This window comes from Arabidopsis lyrata, assembly GCF_000004255.2.
Source record: "Arabidopsis lyrata subsp. lyrata unplaced genomic scaffold ARALYscaffold_4, whole genome shotgun sequence".
NCBI classification, from domain to species: Eukaryota; Viridiplantae; Streptophyta; class Magnoliopsida; order Brassicales; family Brassicaceae; genus Arabidopsis; species Arabidopsis lyrata.
The window spans coordinates 11,218,128-11,238,172 of NW_003302552.1; the positions used below are offsets into that span (position 1 = coordinate 11,218,128).

A 20,045-nucleotide genomic window follows, 5' to 3' on the forward strand; every position below is an offset into this window, starting at 1 on the left:
TTTTCAGTATCCCGTTCCTTCTGCGGATATAAATTATTTTTCCATTATTTATATTTATATACACCATAAAATAAAATAATTATTTATAACACGTTATCAGCACGATCAATCTATGATTGCCGAAAAAAAAATACGGTATTATACCGGGCGGTATGTCGCTTCGTTAAAAGAAAAAAGAATAAAAAAATAAAATACGAGAAAGATAAAAAAAAGAAAAGAAAATTATATAAATAAATAAAAAATATATATGTATATATATTATTATTTTCTAGTGGCTGTTCAGACACCGTTATTTACACGTTACTATAGTGGGAGGAATGTCGCCCCTATAAGTAATCGTTGTAATGGATATTTTATACACGATAGCAATGGACGGCTAAGCCGCCTATATTGTGGATGACTCCGTCACCATCATTTATTTACTATTATAACGTGGATGACTTTGTCACCACAATATTACCGTTAAAATTGATTTCTGTTATACTTATATTTTGGTTAATATATAAGGAGGCTCAGCCACATGTATAAAAACTTATTATCTGAATTTGATAAATTTAACTGATTGGCTACTAAAATTTACACATTGATTTTCTGTTTAATTCTTTTCACCAACAGTCATGAAGAAAAAAATCAAAAATTTATCACTTTTCAAACGGCTATGAACAGTAATTTTCATTCTATAAATACACTCATTTTCAGTCATTTATTCACTCAAAAATCATATCTCTCCTCATATACTTTTCTAAAAAATTTGTTTAAGTTTTCATTTTGGAAAATGATTCGCTTGTTTTTAATTCTTTGCTTAATCGCAATTGTTTCATGTTCTTATGGTCTCTTCGTTGGAGAATTTACTCTCGAAGAATTTATCATAAATATCAGTTTACTTTTCTATGCAGTTATGTTCTTTATAATCGCTTGCATCATTAATATAAATGGTCCAATATGAAATAAATATATAATTTTACTAATAATATTTATTCGGTTTTTGTGTTTAGATAACTAATGGCAGGCATTGAGAAGCTTACGTTTCCGGTTCTAGACATCACTTTGTCCAATTATATATTTTGGATTGCCAACGTCGAACTACATTTACAATCTCTTGGCTTAATAAAAACCGTGAAAGAGAATAATACTTCGACATCTCAAGAAAGGGAAAAATTGGTGATCTTTATTTTAAAACACCTTGATGAAAGTATCATATGTGATTATACACACATAAAAGATCCCAAAGAGATCTGGGAATCCCTAAAAGCTCGATTTGATAATGGAAAAGCCATAAATCTCCCACTTGTTTGGGATGAATGGCAAAGTCTAAAGTTCAAAGACTTTGATAAAGTGATGGATTATAATTCCGCTATGATGCAAATTGTGGTTAAAATAAAATATTATGGTGATATTATCACCGATTCTCAGATGCTTGAGAAAACGTATACCACGTTTCATGAAAACCACATTACCCAGCAAAAACTGTATATGTCATTCGGTATACCAAATTTTTGGAATCATTTGTGGCACTCCTAATAGCGGAAAATATTAATGAGACCGCTCATGCGGATAACTAAAATGCTTGTAGTGAGACTGCTAGTCTCTAGTAATGCCATTATATAAGTTTTATGTATTTCCGTTGTTTCAAAATAAAGTTGTTTCTGAAAATGAACTAGTGTATAATTATTCTATATTTTCAATATCAATAATATTTGCTTATATTTATTAACGTCTATATTGATTACAAAGAAATGGATCAAGATTCAAACAAAACGATAGCAAGGAAAAATATCAAAGATAATTGTATACCAGATAGTGGAACAACGCACACTATTCTGAGACATCAGAGATTTTTCTCTGAATTAAAACTGACAAAAAATATTGTCAATATAATATCGGTTCCTACGGACTTGATTGAAGGAAGTGGCAAAGCTAATTTTAAATTGCCTAATGGAATACAGTTTTCCATAAATAATGCCTTATATTCTCCGAATTCTAAGAGGAATTTGTTGAGTTTCAAAGACATATACCTTCAAGGATATGAAACTCAGTATGCAACTGAGGATGGAAAGAAGTATATGTATATAACTTCTAGTAAATCTGGAAAAAGACATGTTTTGGAAAGATTTCCAGAACTTCCTTCTGGTTTGCATCATACCTATATAGATGCCATAGAATCACATCTTGTGATAAAAAAAAATCCAGAAGATTTCGTATTATGGCATGATCGCTTTGGTCACCCAGACACCACAATGATGCGAAAAATCATAGAGAGTTCACATGGTCACTCGTTGAAAAATCATGAGTTGAATCAAGGAAATAAAATGATATGTGCAGCGTGTTCTCTTGGAAAATTGATCATAAGGCCATCGCCAACCAAAATTGATAAAGAATCACCAAAGTTCCTTGAATGAATTCAAGGCGATATTTGTGGACCGATACATCCACCATGTAGACCATTCCACTATTTTATGGTAATGATTGATGCATCTAGCAGATGGTCACATGTTTGTCTATTGTTATCTCAAAATTTGGCATTTGCGAGATTTATAACTCAGATAATCAAATTAAGAGCTCAGTTCTCTGATTATTCTATTAAGAGAGTTAGACTAGACAACGCTGATGAATTCATATCCCAAGCATTCAATGATTATTGTATGATAACGGGAATTGAAGTTGACCATCCTGTAGCTCATGTTCATACACAAAATGGCTTGGCGGAATCATTAATTAAACGTCTGCAATTGATTGCAAGACCATTGATCATGAGATCAAAACTTCCAACCTCTGTATGGGGACATGTCATTTTGCATGCAGAAGCACTCATTCGGATAAGACCAAGTGCATACCATAAATACTTCCCACTATAGTTAGCATTTGGTCGAGAACCAAATATATCCCATCTAAGAATTTTTGGTTGTGCGGTGTATGTGCCTATAGCACCACCACAACGTACAAATATGGGACCATAAAGAAGATTGGGAATATATATTGGCTGTGATTTTCCATCAATTATAAGATACCTAAAACCGCAGACTGGTGATGTCTTTACGGCACGTTTTGCCGATTGTCATTTTGATGAGAAAGTATTCCCGGTTCTAGGGGAGAAAATAATCAAGTAGGAAAAGAAATCAAATGGTGTGTACCAACCCTGTTACACCTTGACCCTCCAACAAAACAGTCAGAAATAGAAGTTCGACAAATTGTACATTTGCAAAGTATAGCAAATCAACTTTCCGATGCTTTTGCAGATACCAAAACGGTAACTAAATCATATATACCAGCTGCAAATGTTCCTGCTCGAATTGAAATACCACAAAAACGTGGAGGAGCAGATGATACACGTGAGTTTAAAACACGTTTGAAACGTGGTAGACCAGTTGGTGGTAAGGATAAAAATCCTAGAAAATGAAAGAAAGTTGAAAAGCATGATATTCTCAAAATAGCAGAAAGCACTTTGGAAGAAACGAATAATGAGTCTAATGACAATGATGAGCATCAAGAGCCTAAAGGAAATCATGAGATTTCTATCAACTATATCCATAATTGAAAGTTCTGGGATCGAAATAAAATGGATGATGTTAATGACGTTTTCTCATACCTTTTGTCAAAGGAAATTGATGAGAAAAATGAGGATCCAGAACTAAAGTCGGTATATGAATGTCAAAAGAGACATGACTGGATAAAATGGAAAGATACAATACAAGTCGAACTTGATTCGCTCAATAAGAAAAATGTATTCGGACCTATTGTACTCACACTTGAAGATGTGAGACCGGTTGGATACAAATGGGTTTTCGTTAGAAAACGAAATGAGGAAAATGAAATTACGAGATACAAGACTCGTCTCGTAGCCCAATGATTTTCTCAAAGACCCGGGATTGATTATGAGGAAACATATTGTAACGTCCGCGTCCCACGATCCTAAAGGGGGCCGGTTTGTTTTAGGGAAAACTAGATCATGGTCGAGAAAGACCAATGAGTAAGTTAACCCAACGAAGGAATGAAACGTTTAAGTCTTGAAAAGGGTAGATGACTTATACATTTTCAGGATAATCTAGTGATCATGGGGAAATGATCATGGAAAGATTAGGAATGGCGTAGTCAAGGCCGAGAAACGGACCGAAAGACTTAGCCGAAAATAACGGACAAAACTGTCCGAGCTAATCTAGCTAAGTGAGCTGGACAAGCTGGATGAACTAGCTAGCTCAGCTAGGTGAGCTAAACCAGCTGGAAGACTAGCTAGCTCAGCTAGGTGAGATGACCAATATCTCAATCGAGCTTGGTGAGCTGACTGAGTATTGACCCAGCTGGGTGGTCCGGTCAACTGACACTCGAGCTGGTGGACTGTGGTAGCTCGGAGGTGAAAGGATGTCTCGGCTAAAAGGTGCTTAAGGCCGAGCGGTTACCGAAGAACTAATGTCTCGGTCAAAAGGTGCTTAAGGCTGAGCGGTTACGATCGAAAATACACAACCCTTCGGAAGGGTGCGAGGAACGAATGTGATGCTTTGGAAAGCCAATCATTCGGCCCTATATAAAGGGTGGACGTCCAAGACATTTCAGATCACCATCAAAATCTAAAACGAGTCCCAAAACACTCTACGAAATTATTGGTCGGAAAGGGGGTGCGACTCGGCGAATATCTCGAAAATCGGAAAGGATTCTCCGAGCCTTGATCGAACTATTGCGCATGCTACCTCCCAATCCAATGGTTCGATGGAATGTATTGAAGGGATGGATGGGATGGACCGATCATCGTAAAGACGAATCGGATCAGACAGACCGATCATCGGACGGATCAGATCGGATAGACCGATCGTCGGACGGATCAGATCGGACAGACCGATCGTCGGACAGACGGATTGGATTTAACAAAGAGACGGATCGGATGGACCGTCTCACCATCTGATCGACGGATCAACCGACCGGGATAGGCGGATTGCTCGTCGAGATTCGATGGAAACCGCCGGAGAGTTTGACGATTCGATTGATGGTTCGGATCGATAGCTCGATTATGAGATCGATGGATCGTCCGACAAATCAGATCGTCGAGGGAAGGACACAAAAATGAAAGGGATCAGTAAATCTCAGATTGTCGATATGGAAGTCATGACTAATCCAAAGATAGACCGATGGAATGATAAGATTAACGGGAAGTTAATCGGAAAGGTGTTTAGGGGAAAGGTGTTCGAGGAAGCACGAGGATAAGTTCAACCAAACACACCCAATGGTCGCTCATGGATGCAATCTCACCGAGAAAGGGAGAAAGCACCGAGAATGGGTAAGGCACGTGGTTCTCAATGTAAGGATCAAATATCGCGGCCGCCTTTATGAAACAAATGTCGTAACCTTGGTGAAAACGATCGAAAGTCGGTAAGACCAATGGTAACTCGACGGATAACCAACGGGAAAGTCCACGGTGAGAACCAATGGATAAAAAGGATGTTGGACCCGCGAGCAAACCAAAGGCCGACGGACGAATGATTTCATGGGCTAGCCTACGATAATCCGATGGATGAATCCACGGACGCTTGGGTGTGATAATGATATTGTTCGGATCGCATGGATGGATCGATAAGCCGAAGGATTTACCGACCACCATGGACCGGAGAGGTAAACGGTTAATAAACCATGGGCGGTCGTAGTGATAAATGACCGAATCAAAAACATGGATGGCTCGATAAGCCGAGGGCCTGATCGTCCACCGTGAAACCGAAGGGGCGTACGTTTGGAGGACGGATGGACCAATGAGCCAAGAGCTTGATTCGGCCAGCGTGAACTAAGGGAAATGTACGATCCCCAATCTCTATCGTGGGACTTAGACCAGTGGGGTTTGTGGATGTCGGATTCACACACTCAAGTATTTTTTATTAAATAGGAAAGATTATTCTTGAGGGACAAAAAATAAGAATGTAAAAGGCTTATGAATTGCTACAAAAATTGCTATAGTATTTCTTGCTCGAGAGAGAGATATTCCCTTTACATGGCCATTGGCCTTTATATTTATACATAGAGAAACGACATTAAAATGAATAATTAAGTACAATTATCCCTTCTTAAATGTGTCCGTTTTGATCTTTGACTTTAATGCTCAACGTTTGAATTTGAGTTGACTCTGATCTTCATGGGCCTCGCCTTTTGGCCCAAGTGTCCTTGAACCGACTTACCCGTGTCTTCTACACCGAACCCATGTCGAAGCGCAGTCACTTCGGATCCTCGAAGTGGTGATAACCACTTCGACCGTTCCTTCAGCTCACGGGTCCAATGGGCTCTATCCTTTATGGGCCATTATCTTGACTACGTGGCAATCTTTGGTTGGTATCGGACTTCTGGTGCGGGATCCGACACCAACAATTAGCCCCCCAAGTTCTTCGAAGTGCTATTCCAATTCGGAGGACTTCAAATGCTTTAATGACCAAAGATTGCGTTCCGAGGAATCTTCTGATTTTTTCCCGCCAAGATCCCATCAGTCCTTTAATTTCGGCGCTGCCCATACTTAGTCGCGTGACATCTGTCGCCATTATGACCGTATATCGATTATTTACTATTAAAGCGGGAAAAAACCTTCCCACTTCTTCCACGATTCCCAAGACGGTTCCATCTTTATCACCTAGCTTGCGTGAGGTAACCTTCTTTTTCATTATTACTTCTACTCTTGATCTTTGTGGTTAAAACTCCTTCTACTTCTCTCTCAAAATTTTCTTTTTCCGAAACTTGAATTTTTCATTCTTCCCAATGACTTCCGATTCCGATAGACCCGAGTCTCCGTCTTTCGATGAGAGGCGTTCTAGCAATGATGAGTGCACCCGCCCTAATGATATTGCCGATCCGCACTATAGATCCACCTGCACCCTTCAATCCCTTGAACGATTGAAGGAGCTCTGCCGAATCCCACCGGGAATTATGGCGGAGGCGCAGATAGCTGATCCTACGGAATCCCCAGAAAGCCACCGCGACGGCTACTTCTATGTATACGAGATCTATTTTAAAGGTTGCGGGCTGACCTTTCCCCTTCCCGAAGCCCTAGTTCGATACCTAGCGGCTCTTGAAATTGCTCTTCCTTAATTACCCCTAATCTTCTTCGTACTATCCTTGGAATTATAACAATCGCGGCGGAGGCCGGATACGTTATCGTAGTCACTGAGCTAAATGAGCTTCTAAGCGTGAGAAGTTCATCGAAGAAAATGGGGTATTTCTCGGCATATCCAAACGCCAACAGGAACATCATTTCGCATCTTCCGAATAAGGATGAAAATTGGCACCATCCTTGGTTTCTGATTAAGAAAACTCCCGCTTCGATTGGAAATCTTGCAGATTTTCTTCCTTCGAAGTGGTCTGCGAAACCTGGTAGAGATTAGGTCGCCCATTTCTTACCCGGTTGTTTTATTATCTTTATTGACTAAAACCGTTGTTTCATTTCGCAGCTTTCGTCGCTCCGACTCTCCCATCTGACGCATTCGTTGAATTCTTCAAAATAATTCTCGAAGGGGAAACCCTTTGGAATTCTTTCACTCTTGAACGATTTTTAGAAGCCAACCACAGGCTCAGAATGAGTCCCCCAGGTCAACTTCACCAACTTCCGCATCCTCCCTCAACTCAGGGGATGTCATCTCGGGCCCTTGCGGCCAAGCGTAAGGTGCTCTCCAAGCCGATAGCTGAGGCTTGTGAGGGGAAGAAAGAGTTTATTGCAGCTTCTATAGATAAGAAGGACTAGAGTAGGACCATGCTGGTTGATGACGGCAGCTCTGAAGGAGCCAGATCCGTCGCTTCTTTTAGGTTAACTCCTCGTCGTGACGCACGTTCTCCTCGGAGGGACCGATCTCCTCGCCGTGATTCACCTCGTCCTCCCCGAGATGATTTTAGCAATGAACCACTTAAGAATTTGGTTCGCAGGAAGAGAGACAAGTCTTCTCGTAGTGATTCTTCCCCGCGAAGGGAGAAGTCAAGGGCCCGGACTGACCGTTCACCTCGATCATCCCCTTCTACTGAACCAATGGGTCCTCCTCGACCGGTTGATATGTCTTCCTCTTCCCAGCCTGACAACGAAAAGACTGTCCGGAGCGTATCTCCTAAAAAGGGAGATTCTGAATCTGGAGATGCTTCCTCGAGGTCAAAGCCTGTTCTTGTTCCTCAAGTCAAATCGCTTTCAGGTCTGGTGATTTATACATACTTAAAAGTTTTTATCTCTATTCAGATTCCAATTTTTACAACTCTTCCCCCTTCGCAGCTATGGAGAAAGAAGGCAGCGTCTTCCGATGCTTCAAGCCCCGATCGGGTTCGATCTTGCTAGACTTCGACAAGTGGCGCCCTGCGATTCGTGAACGCTATTTGCTTCATGCTCATCATTCATCTCGGGTTAGTTCCGCTTTATTTTTCTGATTGTGCTGCCGTTCATCGAAATGCCTCACCATCTCGATTTCATGCATAATGGTAGGCTAACGGTGAGCTTAATGACATGATTGAACATTATGAGGGGCTGGTCCTTGGTCGGGAAAAGGAGATTGACGCGTGGAAGAAAAAACTTTCTGCTCTTGAGGCTGAACTAAGCTCTTCTACCGGCTCTAAGCACGATCTGGAGGACAAGGTCGACAGTCTAACATCCGAGCTGACAAAGATTAAGGGGGAGCTGCAGGACCAGTACGACCAAAATTTCAAACTCCAGGATGAGCTTTCTGGTGTTCAGGGTAGGCTTCACGAATCCGAATCAACCGCCGATACCCTGAATAACCAACTCATTGAGCTTAACGCGAAGTACAAGGCGATTGCCAAATTGCGTGATTCCGAGTTGGCAAGGTCGGCATCGAAAGCCAGAAAGGAAGTTAAGGGACGTGGGATGGAGTTGATCCAAGGGGCCATCCGCTTCATGCAGACCGAGAAAGCTAGGTCAGATTTGGAATCAGACATCAAAGAGCACGAGAGCAACCTGATTCTGTTGGATCAAATCCATGATACAGATTTCTCCGAGGAGCAATAAAGGACCGAACTGTCGGCTAATCTTTCTGAAAAGCGGAGTCGCTTGGCAGCTCTTCCCACTTCGACCTTCAACCCGCAGGACTTCGAGGAATTCTTCACTGAATCGCCTCCTATAAGTGAATCGGGTCTAGACTGGGCAGGTAATGCTTGGCTCCTGACACTTACTACCTTTTTCTCACCTTATGTTTTTTTTTTTTTTTTTAAATTGACTGGAACTGTCCTTCCTAGGTTCAAGTGAGGCGGAGGATGTCGTCCTACCCGAAGTTCTTGCTGCACCGGAGGTCACTCCGGAGGATGGTTGTACTGTGGAGGGCGGACCAGGAGCTCCATCTGACCAAGCACCAGCCAAGGAGGCGAATGAAATTTCGACTGCCGAACCGGAGTCCAATGTGGCTGTTACTCCGTAGTGGCTGCGTCCACTTTAAATTGGGAATTGTCCCATTTATTTTAAAACTTAATTTCGAACTCGTTTTTGCCTAAGGAGGCTTTATTATTTCTTTTGAACAAGATATTTGCCTGAGGAGGCTTTTAAACCTTTCTATGTTTTGACCCCAAGGGGGTTTGGTTAAAACTATGTGCGGGTTTGCAAAGTCCGCTTTTAATCTTTTGTGGCCTTGTGGTTATGCTTTCGAGATTTTTAGGCTGATCAGACCTTTCTCTTTAGAATGCGAGAACTGAGCTCGGCTTAACGCGATTTCCCCACTTTGGGTTTAGTCAACTCGGCAAATTTATTGGGCTTGAGCCTTAGAAACTTTTGTAGTTAATGCGACGGTTGCTTTTTCCCTTCTTATTTATTGAAAGTAGGAAAAGCAGCTCGTCTTTAATGCAATAATTGTCTTTTCTCGATTTTCCAAAAATGGTTTAAACCGCTAGGGCACGCCACCATTATTGAATTTTCATTCCTGAGGAAAACCTTAACCCTATTATAAATAGGAGTTTGTCCGGCTTTGATCTTTCCTCAAGAAACTTCATAATATCATATTAATGGAGAACGAAAACATAGCTCCTATTGATCCCGGCAGCCCACTATTCTTGTCTGGCGATGGCTTTGAACCGGCCGGCGTTCTTTTCCCTCACGCCATCTTTCACTTTCCTTCAAAGGAGAAGAAAGAGGCTTGCGACTTTATTGACAAGGTTAATATCTGTCGTCTTTGATTAAAAACTTTTGTTTCATCTTATTCATTCATCTTTATGCTAGGTCGCCGACAAACACCGTCGCTTGTGTGAAGAGAGACAGCGGCTAGGCCTCAAAAGGCAAACACTCGAGGCTCGCATTGCTCGGGTGGAGAGGAAGATACGGCCTTTGGAAAGTGATCCCTTTCAATGGGAATGGCGGAACTTCGATTCTGTTGCTGAGATCCCGAAGATGCTTCGGATGTATCTCCGTGCTAGAGGAGTTCCGGGTCCTGTGAATGCTCTGGTCCATACCGTTCCATCTGATAGCGAGGAAGAAGACGAAGAGGAGGCCAGTACCAGTCGGAAACGCGTTCGGGATTGTTCCGAGGTGGACGCCAAGAACAAGGCGTCTACTTCGAAAACTAAAACGGCGATGAAGGAGCCTGTTCCTGAGCCTCTTCCATAAATGTTCTCTAACCTTTCCACTCACTTTGAACTCATAATGGGCTTCGGCCCTTTTATTTATGGAAACATTTGCAACTTTCCTTTCCCTTCAAATATTCTCGGAGATGCGTCTTTTAATGCAGGATTGGTTTAAGGGCATAAATCTTGCCGCAAATCACTCCATTTCCGGGCTGAATCTGCTGCTTGCTAGGGATATGAAGTCCCTATAAATTACAGCTTCAACTTCCCTTTACTTCTCACTATTCTTCTTACTTCTGCAGATATGGATTTTAACCTTCGATGTTCAGAGTCTATGCCGGACTTCTCTAGGATCGGAATGATGGATGAAGATGTTCCAGATGTTCCAAGTAGACGATCTTCTCCAGTTCGCGGCTTTTTCAGATCTCAGATCCAAGCTCCATGCGCTTTGATCAAGAACCTTCCAGATAGAGACCGGGAGATTGCGATGGCCTTTATCAAAGCGCTCGCAATTCAACACAGGAAGCTATCGCTGGAAAAGAAAAAACTTCGGAAGAAGATTCATCGAATGCAGCGCAGGGTCACTGCGATATCAAGGGATCTTCACATCCTTAGTTCTCACCCCGGAGAGTGGATTGAGCTCGGAATCTCCGAATTTGCTCGTATCCCGGATTGTATGGTGCTAGTTCTTGATCTTGCTGGTCAAGGAGTTCAAGTGTTCTGCTCTCCGGGAGGGTTTTCCTAACTCGAAGTGTGCGAAGATCGACACTTTGTCTTGTTCGTTTGAATAAATGTTTTGCTTCCAATCTCTTGTATGTTCGCATAACCGAACCTTTACTTGCTTCAGTTGTTCGCTCAGTCGAACCCTTTCCTTTAATAAAGAAATAAAATAAACTTTTATTAATAGCTGAACTCGTTTCCGAGCTGCCTACGTACCCGTTTCGGGATCAAGCCACACCGTAGTTCATGTACATAAAAAATGCATGTAGCTTTTAAACATAAAACTTCTTTAGGTTGATCACATTCCAAGGTCGCTTGACTGGACTGTCTTCTAAGTCTTTCAACCTATAAACACCGTTCCGAACCACTTCGGTAATAATGTAAGGTCCTTCCCAATTAATACCGAGTTTACCGGCACCTTCTTCTTTTTTGTTGTCAAAGACGCGCCTTAACACATAATCTCCCACGAAGAACGGCCTACTTTTAACTTTAGAATTGTAATATCGGGCTGCTGCCTGCTGGTAATTCTGAATCCGAATCAAAGCTTGATCACGCATTTCATTTATGGTATCTAGTGAATCATTAAGCATTACTGAATTTTCTTCCTCATTTAATGGTGCTTCTGTTCGGCGAAGTCCGGGCACGTTGAGTTCAGCTGGTACTACTGCCTCCATGCCATAAACCAAAGAGAATGGAGTTTCTCCGGTAGGTCGCCTAGGGGTTGTACGATAGGCCCATAGGACGGGTTGGAGTTCTTCGTACCATCCTCCCTTTAGATGATTCAAACGTTTCTTGAGATTGCTCAATATCGTCTTGTTCGCAGCTTCAGCTTGACCGTTTCCTTGCGGATATCGTGGAGTAGAGTAATTGACTTTGATTCCCCAGTCCGCACAAAAGGCATCAAACTCTTGTGAAATGAATTGTGGCCCGTTATCGGTGACTATTTCATATGGAACTCCATGTCGACATATAATATTCTTCCAAATGAAAGCCTTTACCGCTGAATCCTTGATGCCAACATATGCCTCAGCTTCAATCCACTTCGAAAAGTAGTCCGTCAAGACCTATACACCTCGAGTTGATCTGTGCAATGGTCCAATGATGTCCATTGACCATCTCATAAACGGGTACGGGGCGGAGATGGAAGAGTATAACTCCGAAGGTTGATGGATAAATGGTGCATGGAGTTGGCAGCGCTTACATCTTTGGGCAAATTTAACACAATCCGTGATCATAGTGGGCCAATAGTATCCCATTCTTTTAACTTTAAAAGCCATAGCTCTTCCTGATGAATGACTCCCACATAATCCTTCATGCACTTCGCTTATGACGATTTCGACTTCGGGCCCAAAAATGCATAATAGGTAAGGGTCACTGACACCTCGTCTATATAATGCATCCTTTGATAGACAAAATTTTGCGCTAACGATTTTCATTTTCCTGGCCTGCCACTTATTCTTTGGGAGCTCGCCTGTCTTGATGTAGTGCTTGATTGGCTCGCTCTAGTCAGCCCCCCAGTCTTTAGCCGGAATTTGGTCAACCTTGTGAAATACTCGTGGCTCCGGTTCGGGATGTTCGTTTGGTTCAAGAACATCCTCCTCGATTAACGGCCCGGTTTCTAATATCATTTCTGGAATCACATCTTCTGCTAAGACAACGGGTTCCTTGTTAGATGTGTTTGATCCCCTTGACTTCCTCCGTTTGTTGGGCGGAGGTTCGATCTCTAGTTCGCCACGGTCACGTGCCGCTGCTCGAGACCTTGTAACGACGAGGGTTTCTTTGTTGTCTTGAATACTTCGCTCCGAAATGCATTCCACTGGAATAACTCTTTTCAACTCAGGATCTGATGTTGACGCCAATGCGGCAAGTGCGTCCGCAGTTGTATTCTCCCCCCGAGGTATGCGGATTAATTCGAATTTCGAGAAATTTTTAGATAGATCCTTCACCACTTCGAGGTACGCTTCCATTCTTGAGTCCTTGGCTTCATAGTCTCCATTAAACTGGTTAACTACTAATTGTGAATCACAATAAGCCACTATTTCCTTAGCTCCAACTCCTTGTGCCAATCGAAGTCCGGCAATCAGGCTTCGTATTCTGCCTCATTGTTGGAGGCATTGAATAACAACCGGAATGACTGTTCTAGAATTTCTGATGTTGGAGACTCAACTTGATTCCCACTCCGGATCCTTGCTTTGTTGAAGACCCATCTACATGTAACTTCCAAGTTTGGTTCTCCGGTTGCTCTATCGTTCCAAGTATTGGTAGCTCGGTCAAGAAGTCTGCTAAAACCTGAGCCTTCATACTGATCCGGCTTTTGAATTCTATATCGTACTCGCTTAATTCCACCGCCCATTTTGCCAAACGTCCGGACTGACTTGGACTATGAAGTATTGTTCGGAGTGGTTGGTTGGTTAATACTTTAACCGGATGGGATTGAAAATATGAGCGCAGCTTCCGAGCCGAAGTCACCACCGCGAGTGCGAGTTTTTCCATCATTGTGTATCTGGTTTCCGGATCTATCATTGACTTACTTACATAATAAATTGGTTTCTGTTCCCCGCGGTCCTCCCGAACCAAGACTCCACTAACCGCATGGTTTGAAACCGACACGTACAAATAAAGTTTTTCATCCGCTTCTGGTTTGGAGAGTATAGGTGGAGTGGTTAAGTATGCCTTAAGCTGCCCAAAAGCTTCTTCACACTTCTCGTCCCAAAGGAATCTTTTGTTTCCTTTTAGAATTTGGTAGAAAGGTAATGACTTATCTGTTGATCTAGAGACGAAATGATTCAAAGCCGCGATTCGCCCAGTCAACCGTTGTACTTCCTTGAAGTATCTTGGAGATGGCATATTTAGAAAAGCGTTAATTTGATTTGGATTGGCTTCAATCCCTCTTTCTGTCACAATATAGCCAAGAAATTCTCCGGATGGGACTCCGAATGTACACTTCGCCGGGTTCAGCTTCATTTGATATTTATTGAGAATATCAAAACATTCCTCTAAATGCTTAATGTGATCTTCTTTCTTTAACGATTTAACCAACATATCATCTATGTAGACTTCCATTGTCTTCCCGAGATGATTATGGAACATTTTGTTAACCAACCGTTGATAAGTTGCTCCTGCATTTTTCAAACCAAAAGGCATTACCTTGTAACAATAGATGCCTCTATCAGTGATAAATGACGTTTTTTCTTGGTCTTCGGGGTTCATCATTATTTGATTATAACCCGAGAAGGCGTCCATGAATGTTAACAGCTCGTTCCCAGCGGTGGACTCTACAAGTCGGTCTATATGTGGCAGCGGGAAACTGTCTTTGGGACATGCTTTATTTAGGTCTGTGAAGTCGATGCAAACCCTATCTTTCCCATTCTTCTTCTTGACAACGACAGTGTTTGCTACCAACTCTGGGTATTGCACTTCTCTTATGGACCCTATCTTCAAAAGTTTATCCACTTCGTCATTTACTATTTTTGCTCGCTCTACTCCAAGCTTTATTCTTTTTTGTTTCACCGGTTTGAAGCTCGGATCCACGTTTAGTTCATGACAAATTACACTTGGATTTATGCCAGGCATGTCCGCCGCTGACCACGCAAACGATGTTTTGTTTTTCCTCAAGAGTTCGATCAAAGCTTCTTTTATTTGGCCAGTCAAAGTTGCCCCAATTCGAATTTTCTGGTCCGGTTTGTCTTCTTCCAATACCACTTCGATTACTACATCATCTTTTTTCTGTCCGCTAGGAAATTTTGATCTTAGTCCCTCTTTTGCGGGCTTCGTTAATTGCTATTGAATCTTCATACGGTGGCTAGCTAGATAACACGTCCGTGAAGCTTCTTGATCTCCCCGAATTGTTTCCACTCCTCTTGATGTTGGAAATTTGATACATTGATATGTAGAGGGGACTGCTTTCATTTGATAAATCCAGGGAGTCCCGAGGATGATGTTGTAAGCTGCGGGCTTATCGAAGACAACAAAGTCCACGATCTTCGATACCTTTTTGGCAAGGACTGGTAGCTTGATTGTCCCAAGAGACATGGCTGACTCACTCGTGAATGCAACTAATGGAGACGGAGGTCCTACTATGTCCGCCCGACTAATTCCCATTCTTTCTAAGGTACTTAAAAAGATCAAGTCGACCGAACTGCCTGTATATATATAAGGATCCTTGATACTTCAAAGTTGGCTACGTCTAGGGTAATGACTAGGGCATCATCATGAGGTCTTTCGAGGTGCCGCGTTTCTTCTTCATCAAATGTTATTGATGCACCTTGAAAATCGACTTCTTCGCTCAAGCTTGCTTTGAGTATGACATTTCGTCTATGTTTCTTGATGGAACTTATCGAATCTCGAAAAAATTTGGAACCTCCTAGAATAACATTGATCTTACCCTTAGAATTCCTTGGTTCTTCGTCGTTGGTTAACCTTGGTCTTTTGGAATTTTGATCTTTGGAATTTTCCTTTGCTTCGTGGTATTCCTTCACAAAATCTTTTATATCGAATTTGGAAAGATCTCCACTGGCCCAAAGCTCTGCGAGGTGCCTTTACAATCCTTGGTTAAATGTCCGGTCACTTTATGAATGTCGCAATATAAACTTTCATCACGGACCCAAGTGTTTGATCTACCTTTCCCTTGGAATTGCTTTCCGACGGTACTGTTGAAGGGTTGCGACCCAAATTTTTTTGGTCCTTTGTTCTCCATGGGTTCGAACTTCTTGGTAGGGACGGTGATTGCCGGCTTCTCTTGCTTATTTCTTTTGGCAAAATTTTCTTTTTCGTCCTCTACCTCCATCCAGTTGTTTGCGCGGAAGAGTGCATCCTGAATTGTGTATGGTTTATGAAGTATTAAATCTTCTTTAAATCTTGAATGATGTCGCAATCCTTTTCGTAAGGCAGATAAAGCTGATTGTTGTGAGATTCTTGGGAGCTTTGACAGCACTCCTTTGAACTTGGTGATGAAAACTCGAAGTGATTTGTTTGATCCCTGTGATAAGTTCCAAAGATCGGCATCCGAAACGCTTTTATCCATAAGGATGGAATATTGCTTTAAGAATACAGCTGATAGCTCGTCGAAATTGCTGATCGAACCCGGCTCTAATTGGGTGAACCACATTAAAGCTTGGCCGCATAGATTTTCCGAAAAAAGCTTGCAGTAACCTGCATCCTCATCAGCTTCATCCAATTCGACTCTTCCAGCAGCGATCAGAAAAGCTGCGAGAGAGCTCTTTGGATCCTCCAATCCGCTGTAAGCGTCCAACTTGAGCTTCCGGGAATCTCTGATTCTCAAACTCGCAATTCGCGAGATGAAAGGTGTTCGCCTAGCTTCTTCAATGGCTCGATTGATATCCGCCTCCGAACTTGTAGCCTGATGGAACTTTGACTTCATTTCTTTTAGTTCTTGGCTAACCTTCCTCATAGTCTCGAACTGATCGAGGTTTTCCTGCTCGTATTGATCTGCAAGTTGAGCTTCATCTTCGAGCTGTGCCTCTCCATCCAATGGCTGAACTACATTATTAGTAGTACCAGGAGTTGTTTGTCCGCTGGTTTCATTTCGCGCAACGGAACTTGGTGAGTTGAGTATCCTCCTTCGGATTCCCACAGGATTTCCTGCACTTAAAGAGCGAACACGAGTTTGTATAGTATTGACGTTTTGACTAAGAGATACATGGGATGTTTGCAACGTATCGACAGCCTTTTCCACATTTGAGAACTTTTGTGATATGTCCGACATGGTTTGCTGCATAGCTTTGAGGGTTTCGGCCAATGATGTCTCAACGGCGTCTCCTCCGGACATTGCTGCTTATCTCGGGAATGTAGTAAAGAAAAATCTGACCACTCAAGAATCCTCTATCCCCACAGACGGCGCCAAAATGTGGATGTCGGATTTGTGGATGTCGGATTCACACACTCAAGTATTTTGTTAAGTGGGAAAGATTATCCTTGAGGGACAAAAATGAATATGTAAAAACTTATAAATTGATACGAAAATTGCTATAGTATTTCTCTCTTGAGAGGAAGATCCCCTTTACATGGCCATTGGCCTCTATATTTATACATAGATAATCGACATTAAAATGAGTAATTAAGTACAATTATTTCTTCTTAAATGTGTCCGTTTTGATTCTTCGACTTTAATGCTCAACGTTTGAATTTGAGTTGACTCTGATCTTCATGGGCCTCGCCTCTTTTGGCCCAAGCGTCCTCGAACCGACTTACCCATGTCTTCTACACCGAACTTGTGTCACAGTGCAGTCACTTCGGATTCTCGAAGTGGTGACAACCACTTCGACCATCCCTTCGGCTCACGGGTCCAATGGGCTTCATCCTTTATGGGCCATTATCTTGATTACGTGGCAATCTTTGGTAGGTCTCGTACTTCTGGTGCGGGATCCGACACCAACAATTAGCCCCCCAAGTTCTTCGAAGTGCTATTCCAATTCGGAGGACTTGAAATGCTCAAGTGGCCAAAGATTGCGCTCGAGAATCTTTCTGATTTCCCGCCGAAAATCTCATCACTCCTTTAATTTCGGCACTATCCATTTTTAACTGAGTGACATCTGTCATCATTATGACCGTATATTGATTAATTACTATTAAAACGGGAAAAACCTTCCCACTTCCCACACGACTTCCGAGGCGGTTTCATCATTAGCTTGAGGTAACTTCTTTTCACCATTACTCTCTTCTTTTACTTTTGTACTTTAATCAAAACCTCTCTCTTCGTTTTTTCACCAAAATCCCTCTTCGCCGGATCTTGAATTTTTCTTTCTTCCCAATGACTTCCGATTCCGATAGACTCGAGTCTCCGTCTTTCGACGAGAGGCGTTCTAGCAACGACGAGTGCACCCGCTCTGATGATATTGCCGGTCCGCACTATAGGTCCACTTGTACTCTTCAATCCCTCGAGCGGTTGAGAGAGCTTTGCCGGATTCCGCCGGAAATTATGGCGGAAGCGCAAATAGCTTCCCCCACAGAATCTCCAGAGAACCATCGCGATGGTTACTTCTGTGTATACGAGATTTATTTCAAGGGTTGCGGGCTGACCTTTCCTCTTCCCGAAGCCCTGATTCTATACCTAGCCACTACGGAGTAATCTCCACCCCGGACTCCGGCTCAGCAACCAAAGTTTCATTCACCTCCTTGACTGGTGCTTGATCAGATGAAGCTCCCTGGCCACCCTCCGCGGTACAACCAACCTCCGGAGTGACCTCTGGTACCATTGGAGCTGCGGGCAGGACAACGTCTTCCGTCTCACTTGAACCTGCCCAGTCTAAACCCGATTCACTGATAGGAGGTGATTCAGTAAAGAATGCCTCGAAGTCAAGCGGGTTGAAGACCGAAGTGGCTGTGTCCACTTTAAATTGGGGATTGTCCCTTTATCTTTAAGACTTAATTTATTTTTGGCCTAAGGAGGCTTTATTGTTTCTTTTGAACAAGATATTTGCCTGAGGAGGCTTTTAAACCTTTCTAGGTTGTGACCCAAGGGGGTTTGGTTAAAATTATATGCGGGTTTGCAAAGTCCGCTTTTAACCTTTTGTGGCCTTGTGGCAATGCTTTCGAGATTTTTAGGCTGATCAGACCTTTCTCTTTAGAATGCGAGAACTGAGCTCGGCTTAAAGCGAGTTCCCCACTTCGGGTTTAGTCAACTCGATAAACTTGTTGGGCTTGGGCCTTAGAAACTTTGGTAGTTAATGCGACGGTTGCGCTTTCCCTTCTTGTAAGTAAAGAAAACGGCTCGTCTTTAATGCAATAACTGCCTTTTCTCGATTACCAAAATTGGTTTAAACTACTTGGACACACTACCATTATTAGGTTTATGGTTCCAAGACAAACCCTAAATCATTATAAATAAAGGCTTACCTACTTCTAAGCTTTATTTACACATGACTTTAGAATCTTACTTGAGGAATATTTCGAGAATGGAAAACGGAGGAGTAGCCCCCATCGACCCCGACAGCCCACTTTTCTTATCTGGCGACGGATTTGAACCGGCCGGCGTTCTCTTTCCTCACGCCGTCTTTCACTTCCCTTCAAAGGAGAAGAAAGAGGCTTGCGACTTCATTGACAAGGTAATTATTTAAATTTTTTGACTTAAAAACTTTTTGCTTCATCTTATTCACTCATCTTTATGCTAGGTCGCCGACAAGCACCGTCGCTTGTGTGAAGAGAGGCAGCGGCTGGGTCTCAAAAGGCAGACGCTCGAGGCTCGTATTGCTCGGGTGGAAAGGAAGATACGGGCCTTGGAGAGTGATCCCTTTCAATGGGAGTGGCGGAACTTCGATTCCGTTGCTGAGATCCCGAAGATGCTTCGGATGTATCTCCGTGCTAGAGGAGTCCTGGGTCCCGTGAACGCCCCTGTCTTCGCCGTTCCATCCGATAGTGAAGAGGAAGAGGACTTGGAGGAGGAGGCCAGCAACTACCGAAAACGCGTTCAGGATCGTTCCGAAGTGGATGCCAAAAACAAGGCGTCCACTTCGAAGACTAAACCGGCGATGAAGGAGCCTGTTCCTGAGCCTCTCCCATAAATGTTCTTTAATTTCTTCACTTCTTCTTTTTTCCTTTTTTTTTTTAAAAACTCGTAATGGGCTTCAGCCCCTTTTTATTTATGGAAATATTTGCTACTTTCCTTTCTTTCCAAATATTCTTGGAGATGCGTCTTTTAATGCAGGATCTGTTCGAGGGCATGAATCTCTCCGCGAATCACTCCATTCCTTGGATAGAATCCGCAGCTTGCTAAGGATATGGGGTTCCTATAAATTATAGGTTCAATTTCCCTTTACTTCTCACCCTTCTTTTTTTATTTTAGCAGGTATGGAGTTCAATCTACGCTGTTC

At 42.5% G+C, this 20,045-nt stretch overlaps 2 protein-coding genes across 3 annotated transcripts; both read left to right on the top strand.

Annotated features, from left to right (window-relative positions):
- The first annotated feature begins 9,883 nt into the window (after positions 1-9,883).
- On the top strand, positions 9,884-19,736 carry LOC110229161. Of its 2 annotated transcripts, XM_021028467.1 has the most exons (3): positions 9,884-10,092; positions 10,157-10,211; positions 19,648-19,736. In XM_021028467.1, the coding sequence occupies exons 1-3, from the start codon at positions 9,943-9,945 to the stop codon at positions 19,734-19,736; spliced, it is 294 nt and encodes a 97-aa protein (XP_020884126.1). In that variant the 5' UTR covers positions 9,884-9,942. The 2 variants fall into 2 exon arrangements, with proteins under 2 accessions (XP_020884126.1, XP_020884125.1); XM_021028466.1 differs by lacking the exons at positions 9,884-10,092; positions 10,157-10,211 and adding an exon at positions 19,131-19,280 and having other exon boundaries at positions 19,347-19,736.
- On the top strand, positions 10,497-11,400 carry LOC110229162. The gene has a single exon (XM_021028468.1). The coding sequence runs from the start codon at positions 10,802-10,804 to the stop codon at positions 11,240-11,242; it is 441 nt and encodes a 146-aa protein (XP_020884127.1). The 5' UTR covers positions 10,497-10,801; the 3' UTR covers positions 11,243-11,400.
- Positions 19,737-20,045: the final 309 nt, after the last annotated feature.